The 20,262-nt window shown below is 25.8% G+C and overlaps 2 protein-coding genes and 1 long non-coding RNA gene across 4 annotated transcripts in view; 1 reads left to right on the top strand and 2 right to left on the bottom strand.

The window, feature by feature from the left end:
• LOC135924362 (general transcription factor IIE subunit 1-like) overlaps window positions 1-20,262 on the bottom strand; it is an 82,138-nt gene that overhangs the window by 36,884 nt on the left and 24,992 nt on the right. The window lies entirely within an intron of this gene.
• LOC135922079 (uncharacterized) lies at window positions 10,853-11,947 on the top strand. Its single transcript, XM_065456497.1, has 3 exons — window positions 10,853-10,992; window positions 11,036-11,544; window positions 11,594-11,947. The coding sequence occupies exons 1-3, from the start codon at window positions 10,894-10,896 to the stop codon at window positions 11,631-11,633; spliced, it is 648 nt and encodes a 215-aa protein (XP_065312569.1). The 5' UTR covers window positions 10,853-10,893; the 3' UTR covers window positions 11,634-11,947.
• Window positions 16,684-18,357, bottom strand: LOC135922033 (uncharacterized). Its single transcript, XR_010570705.1, has 3 exons — window positions 18,314-18,357; window positions 18,156-18,271; window positions 16,684-18,112 (listed from the first exon to the last, which is right to left on the bottom strand). It is a non-coding gene; the product is annotated as an uncharacterized LOC135922033 (long non-coding RNA).

The raw sequence follows: 20,262 nt of genomic DNA, 5'->3' as shown, positions 1-20,262 counted from the left end.
AGCAAATAGGTAAAAATATATATTGTAAAGATTTTGAAATATAATTTCAGTGAAGATGTACCATAGAAAAGTGACAATTGTCATAATCGTTATTTGTGAACTTTTTTGAATTTTTTTAAAACAAATAGGTAAAAATATATATTGTAAAGATGTTAAAATAAAATTTCAGTGAAGATGTACCATAGAAAGTGACAATTGTCATAATCGTTATTTGTGAACTTTTTTGAATTTTTTCAAAGCAAATAGGTAAAATTATATATATTGTAAAGATGTTAAAATAAAATTTCAATGAAGATGTACCATAGAAAGTGACAATTGTCATAATCGTTATTTTTGAACTTTTTTGAATTTTTTTTAAAGTAAATAGGTAAAAATATATATTGTAAAGATGTTAAAATAAAATTTCAGTGAAGATGTACCATAGATAGGTGACAATTGTCATAATCGTTATTTTTGAACTTTTTTAAAGTAAATAGGTAAAAATATATATTGTAAAGATGTTAAAATAAAATTTTAGTGAAGATGTATCATAGAAAAGTGACACTGTAATAATCGTTATGAGTGAACATTTTTAAATTTTTTCAAAGCAAATAGGTAAAAATATATATTGTAAAGATGTTAAAATAAAATTTCAGTTAAAATGTACCATAGAAAAGTAACATTTGTCTATTTTTCAACTTTTTAGCTGAAACGAGCAGACTTTTAGTTACGCCCATTTATCTTATTGGGCGAGCTAGCTAAATAATATCAAAAATTACGAGCGGACCGGTTAAAAATTTTTTACTTTTAATTTTTATTTAAAATTTATCAGGTAACATTAAAAAATATATGCTTCATAAAATTTTAACATTTGTCCAAGGTACAAATAATTGTTGTGGATGTTATATGTGGGAAAAGCTTATGAGATTAAAAAACTCCTTAGATTTTATTTACATGGATGAATATAAATCGACGTGAATAAAAATATGATTTCACCTGTGGCCCAAAAGAAAAGAAAATTTAATTATTAAATTTTAAATGCACTGTTTGAAATAGGTAGCATCCACGTCAAGATTAAATCACAACATAAGATTAGATGAGGTTATGAGATGAGAGCACACTTTTTAATTACATATCCTTTTAAATTTTAAAGTAAGTTTATTGATTTTTTAAGGCCTAGCACCATTATTTTTTTGTACATTTCTTTAATTTATTATTTTAGAAAATATAAATCCCTCTTACGTTTCTCTTTCCCAATGTTATTTAAAATTTGTAATAATAATTTAGCAAGATTTTTGGTTCTTTAAATTATTTCATTAAAATGTATTATTTATATTATATTTATTATTTTTCAATGATTATAGCGCCTTGATGGCACCAGTAAGTTTTTGTATAAAATTTTTATTTTTAAAAAATTCTTATTTTAATTTATATTTAAAAAAAAAAAATTTTTTTTTTAAATAATTTACATTTATAATGAGTAGTTTATCTTTATCTTCTTCTTCAAGCAATGCCATTACTATGATGGATTCTCAAGAGATAGTAGAAGATGGAGTAAATTATATTAATTTTATATTTAAAACTAATAAACCCAATATTTTATAAAAAAAAGACCTTATTTAGAGATTTGGAGTTAGAAAATACTAATACTATTATGGATTCTCAACAGAAAAATGAAGATGATGTAAGTTTTAATATTTTTTTATATATTTAATTTAAATTATTATACCTAATTAGTGTTTTCGGCATGGGTTCAAGCCGGTTCAGAAGTTATTTAATATGATACCAATTTAGAGAAATGATAAAAATATTTTATTCAAAAATAGCGCACGGGTCGGGCTTCAGCCGACTCATGACTAATTAACCGGTTTAAATATGAGTCGTTTTGCCGGCCTCGGTCAATTATTTAGCAACAAAAGACATTGTGTTGTTAAAAAGACAGTTCACCCGACTCAGAGTCTCTAGACGTTATTCGAATTAGTTGATTAACTCAAGTCGACTCTTTTATAGTCAAAACAATTGGTCCCTTTATTTTAAACTCTTATCTATATAGGAGAGACTGGGGTTATTCGAACCAATTTTTACAAAATTGGCAGCTTCTAAGATTAGATACCTAAATCTATATTCTATAAAGGTGTCTTATAAAAAATCTTAAGATTATAATTATTTTTTTAAATTTTAATTTTTGTAAAAGTGATAATTTTGTTCAACAAGTCCCGATAGCAGGGTGAGGCAAACCACTTCAAGATGCTTCCTAAACCATTGGTTTTTTAGGCCATAAAATATTGAAATGCATTTTTATTTATTAATAATGATATGTATTGAATAATTTTATTGTTCAAAATATGATATTACTTATAAATTGAAGCTAATAATATATAAAAATCGAAACTTATTTTTTGCTAATTTAATAAACATTTTGGACATAAAAAAAAATATGAATTAGAGATTAAGATTTCTAAGTATTCCCAAACCAATCATACCTGTGATTAAGTACTTAAGTGCTTGAAGTCCTTTAAAAAGGGGAAAAAGGTGGGTTGGATGGTTTTAGACCCGGTTTTTTTGCTGATTTAATTCAGTGCTATGATAATGGTTTTATTGACCCTTTGATGAAATGATTAACTAAACTTTGCAATAATATTCTCTTATGAGAAGTTCCTCTTTGTATTCGTCTAATTCTTTTTGGCGCTCGTCTTGTTTCTTTAACCAAGCGGGATCACGGCGGCAAAAGACTTGTCTGGGATGTCTCGCGTGTTACCTCCTTTCCGGCTAACGGAAATACCGCACCCCTGGAACTCCTAGATTCCTCCCTAATTCTTTTATATTTATTCCCTTAATTTTTAGCGTTCTGGGAAACCCCGGTCCCCATTCCCTAAAGTTCTTAAATCAATTGGGTAGAAGAATTGCTTTAAGGACAGGGGTCAAAAACGAGTCCTTATTTCTTAAACAAAAAATCCAATGAAATCCTAAAAATGTTTCTTCAAAACCTCCCTTTTCCCTCCTAGTTACCTATAATTTGCAAAATATTTTTTTAGCGGCGGTTTAAATCAGGGTTGTGCATTTGACCGGTCAAATAAGTTTCTGTCAATTGACCGATATTTGACCGGTAAAATATGGTCAAATTCAAATATATGTTTTTTTAAGTTAATATCTATATTATTAATTTTTTAAATTTCATTGTCATTAAATAACTAACATTTAGCTATCCGTAGCAGATTCTTGTTCTGATTCATATTCAATATTATTATTTTCTTTAATATTTTTTAATCAATTTTCCTGATGTCTTAGATCTTCAATCGATTTCTATTTTTATAAGAATATTAACCCAAATCGACCTATTTCCTTCAAAATAAGAAGTAGAACTAGGAATTATTAATTTCTTAATGTGGTGGGCAAAGTTTAATCAATTAACTTGAGGTCGGAATTGATTGTTTTTGGAAATTACTACTTTCCTAATTCGCTATATTAAACATGCTGTTTTTGCTTTTGAAATTAATTATATCACTTAAAATATTTTGGTCATCACTATCTTGTAAAATAGCTAATTCTAGAATTATATCACATACTTCATTAAATTCACTACTAGTGAGATTCCCCTCTTGATATTGTTGACCCAAAAAATAAGCAAAAATTGTTATCAATTTGACCAGGTCAAATACTCCTTTGGTTAAGTGACTGATCAATTGACCGACTTGCCAACCCTGGTTTAAATATTGATATAAATATCATAAATTGTTTCTCGCGAAATATAGAGATAGTATATAATATTCATTTTTTTCTTTCGTTAATCATTATTTTTTTTGATTTTTTTGAAAGTAAATGGTAAATTTTTTCTTAAATTAAAATAAAAATACCCCCTCTCACCCCCGTTTTGGTAAAAAATATAATTTAAAAAAAACAAAACAAAACAATGAATTTTATATGCCAAAAAATAAAATTATTCCCCTCATTCCCTTTAGGTGCCAGCTAGGCGTTAACAAATTATAAGAATAAAAATAGTTTAAGTTATTTATTTTTAAAATATATTTTTAAAATTATGATCCCAAATTAAATCATTGAGAATTTAATAAGTTATTTTATTAACATTGAATTTATATTTTTTATTTTTATAGTGTCTTATAAAAATAATTAAAATTGAAGGTAATATTTCGTTAACAGATATTGATGATGGTGAGGATAATTTTAATTATTGATAATATAGATATAGATTCGCCCACAAATGCACTCCACATAGAACTTGATAATATTCATGAACAGGGTTGCCATGTCTCCCCCCATCAGTGGGTGTCTCCCACAATTTTTTAGTTTACACACTCCCACAAAACTCCCACAATTAGAAATCTCCCACAATTTTTTTTATAGCATTTTAATGTTTTTAATATAATAATAATTTTGAGAGACAGTATTTGATTATTTTTATATTTTTAAAATAAATTTTAAATATTTATTCGAAAAATACTAGTTCTTTTATTTTATTTTTCCGCTCTAAATATATTTTTTATAAAATTCTCCAATTCTCCACTCGACATTTTCAAAATTTTTATGTTAGAAAGAATAGAAGTTAGAACAGTATGTATAATTATTATAAATTATTCTAAATTATTTTATATATTTTATATCGTTATCTAGAATTGCAGTGCTCCAACTCGACATTTTCAAAATTTTTGTGTTAGAAGAATAGAACTTTTAGAAGTGGATATTATTCTAATCTCTAATTCTTTTAAATAAAGTTAGTGGATGAATAATATTGATTAAATAATATTTTTTACTACTTACTTTTATAATATTCCATAAAGTATATGTCAAGCAAAAGATTATAAATTAATTGATATATTATTCAACAATAACTCAGTTATAACAAACGACAATCTACCAAATATTATCATTTTAAAAATATGCGTACCATCATGCAAAATGCATATGCACACCAAATAACGATTAATTATGATATACTTGAACGACTAGCAAAGCTAAAAATTTGATTGGTCAAAATTTGAAAAAAATGAAATCTCTTTCATAAACCTTACTTGCAAGATTCTTGGACTGTAAGCATCTATACAGCATTTATAAATGAATAAAAAACAGAAATAATACGTAATTCAGGATTCAATATCCCATATACCAAACAGATTTAAGTAATAAAATGTTCTATTTTGCTAATAATTTTATCTTACTGTAAAATTAAAATAATATATTAAGCACTAAACATTGATAAAATTTTCAGAATAAATGATTTCATATGGCTGTTCTGGCCAAATTAATAGATATTTAATATAACTTTGCAAGAATATATTCCCAGGGCATACTTTTTAAATAATTTTTTACTTTATTTTAAATTTACAAAATTTCGATTTAAATCAATTTTTTATTTTCATAAAAAAGATATTATTTTGGACAACACGAAATATAATCACATATGGTTTTTATGATTATCATGTCATCTTATACAAACATCCTTTTTTTATCACACATTTCATCATTTCATAATATTAAACGACTCCAAAATAAGTGCTAGCTTTACTTGTGGTAGGACAAAAATGAGCAAGGCTATCACAAATGTGTTAGGACCTGAATCCAAGAGGTCAATTCTAGACGATTTGAAAGAAGGACATCCATATGCTATTTTAACAGATGCATCAAATAAGGGAAATCACTATTTCAACAAGAATAAGGGCATTTCTATAAAACTATTGAAATTTTTTTCACCCGATAGTGAAAAATCCAACGATATAGCTAACCACATAATGGTAAATATAGCTGATTCAGGGTTATCAATGAGTTGCATGTCAGCTTTCTGCGCTGATAATGCCTCTGTTAATTTTGGCAAAAATCAAAGTGTATTTACCGAATTGAGGCAGCACAATAATGAATTAATACCAATTGGCTGTATATGCCATATACTGCATAATTCTTGCAAGAAGGCATTGAATGTACTATCTGTAGATGTCGAAGTAATTGTGATGAAATGTTTTAACGAATTTAGCATCAACTAAAAGAGTCACTGAATTAAAAGAATTGGTGGAGTGGTCTGATTTGGAATGGTGTGAGTTGTTGCGATATGTACCTATCAGGTGGTTATCATTAATACCTGCCATCGAGAGAATTTTAAAATTTTACGAACCCTTAAAGAAATACTTCTTAAATAAAGATTTTATAGCTGTCCTAAAATTTTGAAAAATTTTTTCGAGGATGAAATGTCAGAAGCATATTTGGGATTAGTTTTACATGTAGGAAATCTACTTCATGTAGTTAATATTCAGTTGCAATCAGAAGATTCTTTATTGATAAAGATTCACAAAATCATGCTACAGCTCTGTTCATCTCTACAGTTAAAAATAGATAATAAATTTTATGGCGCTATTGCTAAAAATATTATATTAAAATGTTCAAATAATACTCTAATTAATACATTTTTAAATGAAGCAGATATTTTTATTAAGACAATTTTAGAATATTTACAATCAAAATTTGATTTTAATAACTCTATTTACAAATGTTTAAATATTATGACCTTGGAACAGAAACCATCATTTGATGGTTTTTGTAATTTAATAAATATATTAAAATTACCGATAGACATTGAAGTCTTGTTTGAAGAGATTGTAATTTTTTCCATTTTTTATGATTCGCCAGAATACTTAAAGTTAGATGGTCTAAAAGCAGAGGAGAAATGGGTGGAATTTTTTCGTAATAACGATAAATCCCCATGCTTGGAAAAAATATGCGAGTATGTCTTCTCCTTACCTCATTCTAATGCCTCATCCTACCGCATTTTTAGCCTGATGAGGACTGCCTCGAGAAAGGAAAGAAATCTAATTGCTTTAACAACATTAGAGGCCGAGTTAATGGTTAAACAAAATTATAAAATGTCATGCCAGGAATTTTATAAATATCTTAATAACGACGGTAAACGTTTAGTTCCATTATTAAAATCTCAAATAAAATATAATTAACTATTATTTGACTTTCTATATTTTATAAAATCTTATTTATACATTTGCATAAAATCAAATAAATTTATTTTTTACATTGTAAAATTAATATTTTGAATATTTTGGCAAATCATAAAAATAAAGAAGCATTACAATCTCCTCAAACATGACATCATATTAAATCTTATTAATAATTATCCGATAATAGTAATAATATTCTTACTTTGGTATTTCTGCAGCATAATTTAGTGACCCTTTATTAAATTATATTCTTCTGATTGCAACTGCATATTAACAGCATATAGTAGATTTCCTATATGTAAAATTCCTAAATATACTTCTGCCATTTATTTTTGAAAATTTTTTCCAAAATATTAGGACAGCTTTTATAATTTATTTATTTTTTAAAGGTTTGTAACATTTTAAAATTCTACGATGGCGCGTATTAGGAGGAACCTGTCAACCAACATTATGCTGACTCAATTCTGTAAATACACTCTGGTTTTTGCCAAATTCCCTGAGGAATTATCAGATCAGAAAGCTGCCATGCAATTCATTGGTAATGCCAAATCTGGCATATTTACCATTATATATGGTTAGCTATGTCTTTGGATATTTCATATCTGGACAAAATTTTTTTAATAATTTTATTGAAATGACATTAATTTTGTTGAAATAGGGGAGGATCAAGGGAAATGTTTTGATATCTCCTTATTAGATGCATCTGTTAGAATTGCATTGCATATGTTTGCACATCTTTCAAATCGTCAAGAATTGACCTTCTGGATTTATATCCTAAAACATTGATGATAGCCTTGCTCATTTGTGTTCTACAAAGTATACTTTTCATTTGTATTAGTCGTTAAATATTATGGGGAAAGATTCAACCAACATTGTGATGTTAAGTAGCTCTCTGAATGTTGTACTGCATGATAGGTATTTACCATTTCCGCAACTGTAGTTGCATCTGTATTATTTCTTATTTTTGAAGAATATTTTTGTTTTGCTATAGATGTTGATAGACTGCTCTGCACTGATTTATGCTTTGAAGATTTTTTATGCCTCAAAATATAATATTCCCTTCCCCCATTGTATTAACTAAAATTTTTTGTTTTTTTATAGAATCTTATTTATACATTAGCATAAAATATCAATTTTTTTATAAAATTTTATCTTGTTTACATTCTTTTGTATTTAAAAAGAGCGTTGGTTATTATTTTTAAACAAAATTAATATATTATGATAAATCAATATGTTATTTTAATAATAAAGATAGTATTTAAGAAATTTTGTGTCGTACTATAATTACCTATTTTGAAAAATATTTGCTTATTTTATTTTGGAAAATAGTTACCTATTTTATTTTGAAAAAGAGTTGGATATTTTATTTTGAAAAATATTTGGCTATTTTATTTTGAAAAATAGTTGGCTATTTTATTTTGAAAAATAGTTGGCTATTTTATTTCGAAAAATAGTTGGCTATTTTATTTCGAAAAATAGTTGGCTATTTTATTTCGAAAAATTGTTGGCTATTTTATTTTGAAAAATAGTTGGCTAATTTATTTTGAAAATAGTTGGCTATTTTATTTTGAAAATAGTTGGCTATTTTATTTTGAAAAATGGCTATTTTATTTTGAAAAATAATTACCTATTTTATTTTGGAAAATAGATTCGATTTTATATTTATAAAAAATAATAAGCGGATAACTAAGTCAATTCTAAATCCCGGCTGCTGGCCGGGCCTTTGCGGGCCGATATTTCTCCCACAATTTTTATATTACTCCCACAAAATACCGAATTTCTCCCACAATTTGAAAATTTTGACCTGACAACCCTGTTCATGAAGGTGCTAATATTCATACAGTTACTGCTTTATTAATGGCAGATAAAATTAGTAAAAGAAAAATAGGGAGACCTTTAAATGAAACTCCTAAATTACAAAAAGGTTCTAGGTTATTTCAGGTAATATCATAAGTTAGATGATAATATAGGGCATTGGCCAGAAGCGTCCAAAACTCGAAAAAGGTGTAAATTATGTGTTAGCGTATATTCAAGGACTAAGTGTGAAAAATGTGAAATTTATTTATACTCTAACCAGAATAGTAATTGTTTCAAAACTTTTCATAATAAATACATATATATTTTTTCATACATGCAATTCGCTCAATGATGTCAAATTGTATCGTGATTTTTTTTTTACCTGTAAACTATTAAAAAAAAATCGAAATAAAATTTTACATTTAAATTTTTGATTAAATTATATTTCGTTGAATACAATTTTTAAAAAATGGAATTTTTAAGTTTTTTTTCAAAACTAAATTGATAGTAAGTATAAAGATACTGTAAGCACTGGATTACGTAGTAATTAACAAATATAAATTAAATGGTAAATTTTTTTAAAAAAATATTTTTTCAAAGGGAAAAGGCTAAAATTTTAAACGTAATTTTAATTATTTTTATATCATTGAACTAAGAATTAAATTCTCTATCCAAAAATGCTTAGATTTTTTGGATTGTGATTTTAATTCTGAGTTCATTGATATAAAAATACTTAAAATTTTCTTGGATAATACTGTGTATTTTTTAAATGTTTTACGTTTTTGTTTTTACACCATTTAATAAATTCATTTGAAATAAATTGTGGACCATGGTTATACTCATTTTTCTAATCTATTTATTCAATTCTTACTTGAATCTTTAATTCTATCGATCTCGATCCATTATAAGTATGCATCAATTTCTACCAGAGTCATTTTGGGTCGATTTTTAGCCCAAAAATTAACTCAATAAGTACATTAACAACATTAACTATACACAATATTTTATAGAATCAAAAGGCCGATAGTTTTCACATTGCAGTAGAAAATAGTTATGAAATCATAAACAATGAAGGAATCAATATTCGTGGGTTTGACACAGATTCAGATGTAATATATTTCGATAGTATAAAATTTTAACAATTTTAAAAATATATAATATAATATATCCTTTTTTTTATAATAACAATAAATCACAAATGATAAAATATATTTTTTATGTATAAATAATATATAGATAGAGCCTTTGACTAGCCAAGATGCTATTATATGTGACTTATCACAGATTTCAGATATATCTACATCTAGTAAGTTAAATATTTCCAATGTATTCAAGATGACTCCGACAAAATCTCGCCGAAAGTGTATATACTGCAATATACATTATAGTTTAAATACAGCCTCAAGTATGTATTATTAAAATTTAATATACGATTATAATATATTTTTAGCAAATTTAAAAAGGCACATTTCTAAATCACATTCGCATTTAAAAATGGAAAACAAAAACAAAAAAAGACATTCATCAGTGGGGATAAGAAATTTAGTATCTCGTGAAAATACGCAATTGAATAAATTAATTATGAGATATATTATAAAATGTAACATCTCATTTAATAAAATAGAATCTCCATATTTCAGAGATATTTTCTCTTTTATATTTAAAAATGAGAGAATATGGTGCAGGCAGACGGCTGCCTGCTATGTTAAAAATTTATATAAAAAATCTAAAAATAAAATTATTAAAGACCTTAAACAGGTCAATAGTAAAATCTGCCTTACAACGGACATATGGACCGGAATAAACTCAATATCTTATTGTTCTATAACAATACATTATATTGACAAATATTGGAAATTTGTCAATTTCCTACTTGATCTAATAGATTTACCTCATCCACATACGGGTGAGGAAATATCAAATAATCTTTTATCCTCTCTCCAATCTTTTGGCATACATTACTATCGATAATGCAAAAAATTTCCTCTCCTCTGTGTCTATTATGACAAAATTTTATATAGATAAATACGGTTATTCTCTATATAGCATTAGATGCCTGGCTCATATATTAAATATAATAGTGAGCTCAGGAATGAATATCATGAATGAAAAATTAGAAAAAATAAATAAATTCGTTAAAAAGTTGCATAATTCCCCCAAATTTATGAAGGAATATATGGAATTATCAGGTGGGACTCGTATACCACTTGATGTCGTCACAAGATGGAATTCCAAATTCTTAATGATTTCCATAATTAACAAAGTAATAACAAAAACCATTTTTAAATTTAATTTTATATTTAAAGAATATTGATGTGGTAAATGATTTAGGCAAGAAAGGCAGCCTTCCTGATAATCAAATTATTATAAATAATGAAGACGCCAAATTTTTAAAAGATATTGAAATATTTTTGAAACCATTCTTCAATATTACCCAAGAAATATCCTCAGATACAAATTCTACAATTGGTTCGGCAGTTTTATTTATAGATGAAATTGTCAAAACACTAGAAGATGTTAGTGAAAATCATGAAAACGAAACATTAAAAAATGCTGCTAGTGTTATGTTAAAAAAATCAAAGATATATATGAAACACATAAATACTCTTTCAAATTATATATCGTGTTTGTTAGACCCAAAGACAAAGAAAAAATTTTTGCCTAAATTTATAAATAATCCTGATTATTTTAAAAATTTCGAAACGTTATATATTAAATATAAAAGTACAATGTCAGGATCGTCAGCGTACGATTACAATGAGCCCGATATGGAAGCCATGCCTTATTCTGTGCGTATGCATAATAAACTAAGAAGGTAAATATGATTACATAGTTATATATATATATTGTCTTTATTATTTAAGGCTAATTAAGAAATTCCACAACATGCCACAGATGAAATAGATACATATTTAAAAGAGGAAGTAGCTAGTCCGACAACCAATGTACTCGATTGGTGGCAAAAAAACAGCTCAATATATCCAACTTTGTCTTTAATGGCCAGAGACTTTTTGGCTCAGAAAACTACGAGTGTTGCCAGCGAAAGAATCTTTAGCAAAGCGGTGGAATGCATGACTAAAAAACATAACCGCCTTTCATCCATCACTTTGAAACAATGTTTATCTATTGATTGCTGGGACATAGAACTTTTATAATGATATTATATTAACATTTTTTAAATATATATTTCCGCGTATTTTAATAAAAATATTTTTATATTATGTGTACGTTTATTTATTAATAAATTGAATTAAATTAAATGCGTCTTCCTTTGAATTTTTTTTATCATAAAGAATGCAGAATTTTTAGTTATTGAAGCGATATTTAATCATGGGTAAAAAAATGTGAAATAAAAATTTAAATAATTTTTATAGACTTTTCGTCTTGCCCTGCCCATATAAAAAAATTTAAACTCGCCCCCCATATAAATTTAAATATGCCCATTCTTCAAATTTTTTAAGCATCTAATAAAAAATAAATTATTTAGTTTCACCCTTACTAAAAATTTCATAATTTAGTAAGCATAAAAAAATATTCGATTTAAATGATGATATTGCCAATTGTATAAGTTTTTCCAAGGCCTTTTCAGAAATACCTTTACTATTTTTTTAATCAAAATGTAGGAAGTAAATATTACATATCCAAAATAAGTTCTCTTTTCGTCGAAAAAAACAGTTATGATGTTTATAATTTTATCAATTATAGGACGAAATGCTTCAACCCGATAATTGCAATCAAATCCTACAAGTATTTTTATTAACTCATTAATTTTTCCGACGATAACATCCGAAACAGTTATCGATAATCTGGTATTTAAAAATTTCTTTATAAGCATATATTTTTTAATGTTTATCTAATGAATTTTAAATGTAAAATAAAAGTTAAAAGTTTGTTAGCCTTCCTATTGTTAAAATTTTTCAAAGATCCGTTAGCACTTTTAAAAATTCGAAAATATTTTAAATAACGATTATGACAATTATCATTTTTCTATGGTACATATTCATTTAAGTTTTATTTTAACATCATTACAATATATATTCTTACCTATTTACTTTAAAAAAATTCAAAAAAGTTCACAAATAACGATTATGACAATTGTCACTTTCTATGGTACATCTTCACTGAAATTTTATTTTAACATCTTTACAATATATATTTTTACCTATTTACTTTAAAAAAATTCAAAAAAGTTCAAAAATAACGATTATGACAATTGTCACCTTTCTATGGTACATCTTCACTGAAATTTTATTTTAACATCTTTACAATATATTTTATTACCTATTTGTTTTAAAAAAATTCAAAAAAGTTCACAAATAACGATTATGACAATTGTCACTTTTCTATGGTACATCTTCACTGAAATTTTATTTTAACATCTTTATATATATTTTTACCTATTTGTTTTAAAAAAATTCAAAAAAGTTCACAAATAACGATTATGACAATTGTCACTTTTGTATGGTACATCTTCACTGAAATTTTAACTTAATATGTTTACGATATATATTTTTACCTTTACCTATATATGCTGCTAACTAAAAAAATCAACTTAGTCGACTAAATTAGTCGTTTTAGTCGACTAAATTAGTTGTTTTAGTCGACTATATTAGTCGGTTTAGTCGACTAAATTAGTCGTTTTAGTCGACTAAATTAGTCGTTTTAGTCGACTATGTTAGTCGTTTTAGTCAACTAAATTAGTCGACTAATAGACTAATTTAGTCGCTAAAGTTTTTAGTCGATTTCCATGACTACGACTAATAGTAAAAATATGCCAGAGCCAACAGCTGCTGAATTATCGGCATTTCTGGGAATAATTGGTTAATATAGAAAAAACAATTTTGCGGAAATTGCTGATCCTTTATATAAAATTGTCAACAAAGAAAAATGGGTAAGGAACTTCAAACACTCTATAAATTTTAAATTTCAAGAAGTTGATTAGTCTTCCTCCAACTTTGACATATTTTAACCCTGAATTGCCAATCGGAATTGCAACTGATTCATCTAAATGTGATTTGGGAGCTGTATTGCTTCACACTAAAAAATACGGCAAAGAAAACCCAATAACTTTTGCATCAAGAACCTTATTGGGTCCTGTAACGTGAGATTCAATTGTAAGGAGGGGATCAGAAATGAATTACACCAATATTGAGCGTGAGGCTCTTGCTATTATCTTTGTAATCAAGAGATTCCAGGAATACTTAATTGGTACTAAATTGACAATAATTACTGACCATAAACATACAGTTCATATTTTTACCAAAGGACTTAAGGACAACAGTACTATGTTCTTAAGACTGCAAAAATGGAATATAACTTTAGGTTACGATTTCAACATAAAGTATAAAGCTGGAAAATACAATGTTGTTCCTGATCGTCTCTCAAGATTACCACAAAAAGATAATGTTGAAGTTGTTGAAAATATTACTATTACAAATGACATAGGGGATATATATATATATACCTATTAACTTTAATAACATACATGATGAAACTTATAAAGATATTGAATTTGAAATATCGCAAATAAAAGATATAAAGAATAATGAGCCTATAAAAAACAAGAGTATATAAAAATATTGAATTGGAATAAGTATTATTAAAGGTCTTTACAAAAACAACAAAATCATAATTCCATCTAGTATGAGAAAAAATGCATTGCAGACATTACATGAAGGTCATTTAGGACTGGGAAAAATCAAATCCTTATACAAAGATTACGTGTAGTGGTCCAGTATGAATAACGACATAAAGATAAAAGTAAAAAGTTTAGACGACTGTAATAAATATTATGACAATCCTGAAAAAATATAAAAAGTATGGGTTTCGGTAACTAAACCATTTGAAGGGATACATATAGATTATGCGGGTCCGTTTTTCACAAAGAATTGGTTTGTAATAGTCGATATCTATTTCCAATTATTGTTCCTGTCAAAAACATTAGAACTGAAATTACATTAAAAGAAATTTTTAAAACTATCTCGCTATTTGGAATACCTGAAACAATAGTTACTGATAATGGTGCTAACTTCACAAGTAATGATTTTAAGAGATTTTGCAATGATTACTTCCTAAAACATATACTTAAGTTCGCATACTACCAGAAGTCTAATGGCTAGGTGGAACGTATGGTAGACGCACATGAAAAGAAATATAAAGAGTGATTTAGATACTTCCTTTGATAAATTCTTATTTAATTACAGAAACACCAAATGCTACAACAGAGTTGCATCTTCTAAAAGAATTTAATCGTGACATTAGAATTAAATGGGACTTATTAAAACCGTTAGAGAAAAAAGAAAATGGAGATAATGTAACATTATCACATAATAGAGCCTTGAATGTAGGAGATTTTATTTGGTATAAAAAGATGATAAATGGGATAAAGGCATGATCACACACAAAGATGACATGATGTTCCAAGTTAAGACAGATAAAGGTATTATAAGGAGACATTTAGACCAGTTAGGAAAAAGAATATGTTATAATACATTTTTAAATTATGATGCTAACTCTAAGAATTCTTTTAAGGAGGGATGTGTGGACATAAATAAAAATATCATAAATAAAGATAAATTAACACCAATTTCTAGATCAATACGAATAAAACAAAAACCTATTTATTTAAAAGATTATATATTAATATATAAAATAAATATTTAACATTAAAATGCGAAAATAAAGTAAGATAAAAAATATGATATAATAATCTTATACATTTATCATTCCAATATTTGATTATTCAATTTGACTCATTCCATATTTCCGATAATTCATTTATTCTAATATCCAATTCGATCAATTATTATTCCTAATTATTCATAACTAAATGATGATAACAATTTTGAAAATCAATAATAACAACGGAGTGCGACAAGCAAGCTAACATGACGAAATTACGATCGATGAAAACAACTTACGATAAGGATAACAAGCTAACGATTGGACAAACCAATGTACAAACTTAAAATTGGACAAACACACCTATAAAATCAAATGCGATATAGAACAGCCAAAACGATAAACCATTTGGACAACAAGCTCTCAATGATAGCTTACATGAAATTATGAGAAAGCTTCTTAGAAGAGGGAGAATGTAGAATAATAAAATTTATTTAAATATCAAATTTTCCAACTATTAATTTGTTTCTTATTTTTGCATTGAGCTTTTCTTATTTTTGTGTATTTGAGTAATTGAGCTTAACTTTTATTTTTATTGGAAAAGGTCAATTCAAAAATAAGAAACAAATTAATAGTTGGAAAATTAGATATTTAAATAATTTTTATTATTCAACATGGACACAGCCTTAAATGATTTTTTATATATTTATTTTTTATGTATTTTTTCTGATATATTTTTGCGAACGCTAATTTTTTTAAATGATTTTTTATATATTTATTTTTTATGTACCTTTTTCTGATGTATCTTTTGATAGCTAATTTTTTTAAATGTATTATTTTAAAATAATTTTTTATATATTTATTTTTTACGAATGCTAATTTTTAAATATATTTTTCTGAGACCTGAAGAAGTATCATTTGCAAGCCAGGCCCGGATATTTAACCCTTCAAGGTGGAAAAAACTCCCTTAACTACAAAGGTGGGGTCTATTATACCCCAAATTTTGATTAGCTATATCTCAGAACATATTAAAAAATGAGATCTAAAATTTTGAGTATATATTTAAAAAATATTGGAGATAATAAATACAAAATCTTAGATTAATATTTACTTCCAAAAAAAAGTTAGACAAATTTTCCTAAAGTTACTGAAATAAAATTTTCTTTTTGAGTACTTCCTTTAATTATGGTATTATCACTATATAAAATTCAAAAAATGCAAATTTTATTAAATATTTTATTAAATCAATGTTGAATAATGATAATTACATAAATTTTATAAAAAAATATCATATATCAAAAAAAATATTAATCATCAAATATCATGTAAAATTTTGAGATAACATTCGCGGCAAATTGACAATTTAAGCAAATTATTGTTGTTTTTTTTATCTTTCACCCTTGGACACTCATAACATCTTCCCTTTTTATTTATTGGAATATGTTTTTCATCAATTATGCTGAGAACGTCCCCTATGTTGTTACGTAATAGTACGAGGGTTCTCATATCTACTGGTCATAAATGGAGTTATCAGTTCCATAGCTAATAATTTTATAAATTTAGACCTTTTTATATTCAACAAATTATTGGCTTTATAAACTATTAGGGCATTTATTATTGAAATATTTATCATAGTATAAAAAATGGTAAGTGGCCATCTATTTGATCTCCTAGATATGGAATATATTGAGCAAAGTTGATCCACTACATCAACTCCTGCTTTGGTTAAATCATAGTTATAATTTCTGGTTTTAACAATTCACCAGTTGTTACATCAATTTTATTATCATAATGTAGTGTTGAAAGCAACACTACATTCTTATACCATTTTGGTATATATGAAACAATAGTAGTATTTTCTTTGAATCCAAATAAACTTGAATATATTTCTCTTTTTTTATTAAAAAATAATGCAGGTAACTGCTTTTTATTTTTTTTTAATAGTCCCTACTATTGTTAGGGAATGTGAAGATAAATAATTAGCTAATTCATAGCTAGTAAACCAATTGTCCATTGTAATATTTCTTACTTTTTGAAATTGGTTGAATTAGTCTTTCAACTACATCAAATGGCTTGTTTGACAATTTATATGGACCATCTGGCTGATTGCCAGTATATAATTCTGTTTTTAATGTATAAAAAGTTCTAGAATCAACTAGAGCATATATTTTCAGACCATATTTTGATGGTTTATTTGGCATATATTGCCTAAATGGACATTTTCCTTTGAATGCAGGAAGCATTTCATCAATAGTAACATATTGTCCAGCAGAATAAGAATTATTGCAATTATCATTAAAAATATCAAAAATTTCTCTAATATGATCAAGTGCTTTCCTTGTATTTCTTGTATTCATATCATCAAATCTAAGCACTTTCAATAGAAATTGGAATCTATTTATATTCATAGTATATCTAAATAAACACCAAATCCATCCTTATTCCATAAATCTCTTATATTTTGATGACTGGATTTATAAACTCCGGCTATCATTAGTAAACCAACTAAGGCATTCAATTCATTTTCATCCATTTTGGCATGATAAACAGAGTCATCTTTTTCAATGGACTCAATCTTTTGATTTGTATATTTTAAAACTAAATCTGTAATATTAGGTGAAATGAATAATTTGAGGCTTTCTATGGTGATTTTGCATTTTTTGCATGAGATTTAACCCCTGGCAAACATAATATTATATTATGGGATCTTGTCCTTTTTTGTGTAGGGCATTCCATATTACATTTAGTTTTTCCATCTTTACCTTCATATTTTTATATAATTTATTAAAGACTAGCATATTTTACTGTGACAATATTTATAGCTATCTTCACACACATAATATCTATATTGTCCTCCTCTGTCTCCGAGTTGTGATTGCTGTTATACAAATAATCATCATCTGACTCAAAATCTACTTCACCTATATAAATTTTATAAATATCAAATATTAAATAGAAAATACTTCCAGCAATTGATGATATTAAATTTTCCATATGCTAATTTTATAGTATTTTGCTCCACAAGAAAAAAAAATAGTATAAAATTTTAAAATTTTGAGTAACAATATAACAATGAAAAATTTACAAATAAAATTTTTTTTTTCAATTTTATATATTAGTTTGTAATATACAATAATATTTATCAATAAAAAAAAATTGTGAAAAAAAAAATTACTTAAGTACAAAGGTGGGACCTATACTACCCCAAGCTCAACAAATTGCAAATATTTTAAAAAATATCAAATCAATTATCTTGAAATTTGGTAGATATATTCTTTATAAGAAAATATTAAACTACTATAAAAACTAGGTCAAAATATCTTCAGGTTTTTTTATTACCAAGATTATAAAAGCCGTGGGGTATTATTTACCCCACCTTTGTAGTGAAGGGTTAAAAAAAAAATTTTATGGACCGGCCTGGGTTTAATAATTTTAGGCCCGGCGGATTAAATTATATTCGATCTGGTGTATACAAAAATTGACCTATTCGGTATTTTACCGCGTTTGTAAGCGAGTATTATCATTTAATAAGCATATTACACATTTTAATTTTTTTCTTCTAAACAGATTAGTATATTACAAATTGATATTATAAATGATTTGTGCAAATAATATTTTGAGAATATAATATATTGCATTTGTGATAATTTTAATTTGTATAATGCATGGTAAAGCTAATATTTTGAGAATATACTACATTATTATATTGTATTTATAAAAAAAATAAAACTTATATTTATAAAAATGGAAGTAAATAATATTTTGAGAATATACTATATTATATTATATATTATATTTATAAAATTGAAAATAAAAATAAAAAATTGATTTTGTAAATTAATTCTAGCGTTTTTTAGTTATCTATTGTCAGGAGATAAAATCTGGCAAGATCTTATAGATTTTGTGTTAATAATATGCCGTAAAAATGTATTTTAACATAAAATTTAGCCGTAAGGTGAATTAGTAAATTATCTTCAAGCGTCTAAATAGAGCAGGGGAAGGGGTGGTTTCCCCACACCTTTTACCAAATTAGCCTGGATTGGTAAATATTATTTGAAAATAATAAAGAGTTTACCCCTATCAAAAAACTAAAAATGCGTATATGATACTAAAAAAATATAAGTAAATATTATAACGACCATATAAAATTCATGAGAAATTTAAAAAAAGGGAGTATAAACCCAAAGAAAATTTAAAATACAAACTGACCAGAGGCCTTCAAAGAAGAAGCCTAACATTATTCAATAAAATTAACGTAAAATTACCCATAGGCCTTCACCTCTTGCAAAAATCTTAGATTGGTATATAATCTTAGTTAATGTATAGAATGTATATAAATATGGGGGCTAATAATATTTAATCTGCGCTTGTAACATTGAGAAATGAGAAAAATTTATTTCGTTTATAAATATATTTTCACAGAAATATATTTCAAAAAACTATAAAATACTTTGATAGATTTATATTTCAACATTAACTCTCTCTTATATTTTTAGATCGTTCACTAAAGTGAATAAATATCTAAAATATATTTACTTATAGATTTGAAATAAATATGTAAAAGATATTATAGATAGTTGAAATATAAAATAACTGATGCAGGATTCTTTATTTAAACATATTTCAGTAAACATTTTAGAGAAAGTAAATTAAATCTAAAAATGATTTAATTATACATATGCGAGCTATTATGAATTATGTTTAAAAAAAAGTTTACTGCTGCAACGAAGAGTAAAATTTAATAATGTTCGGGAATTTTTTTATTATAAGTCATTAATTTAATCATAATAAACCTAACCTAAATTTTTATATCTTTGTCAAATCAAGGTATTGACGATTAGCATGAAAACAACTCATCGTTAATTTTGAATAGATAATTAAAGGCGAATTTAGGAATTTTGTTGGTACAGTG

This window comes from Gordionus sp. m RMFG-2023, chromosome 1 (assembly GCF_954871325.1).
Source record: "Gordionus sp. m RMFG-2023 chromosome 1, tfGorSpeb1-WG-v2, whole genome shotgun sequence".
In the NCBI taxonomy this organism is placed as follows: domain Eukaryota; kingdom Metazoa; phylum Nematomorpha; class Gordioida; order Chordodea; family Parachordodidae; genus Gordionus; species Gordionus sp. m RMFG-2023.
This window is presented reverse-complemented; position numbering and strand designations above follow the sequence as displayed.

What these genes read in the sequence shown, in the direction of transcription:
- LOC135922079 (XM_065456497.1), top strand. Translation starts at nt 10,894, where the DNA reads ATGAAGGAATATATGGAATTATCAGGTGGGACTCGTATACCACTTGAT. An exon ending in TGATTTCCATAATTAACAAA is followed by an intron (nt 10,993 to 11,035) that starts GTAATAACAAAA and finishes TTATATTTAAAG; the next exon opens with AATATTGATGTGGTAAATGA. An exon ending in ATGCATAATAAACTAAGAAG is followed by an intron (nt 11,545 to 11,593) that starts GTAAATATGATT and finishes TTATTATTTAAG; the next exon opens with GCTAATTAAGAAATTCCACA.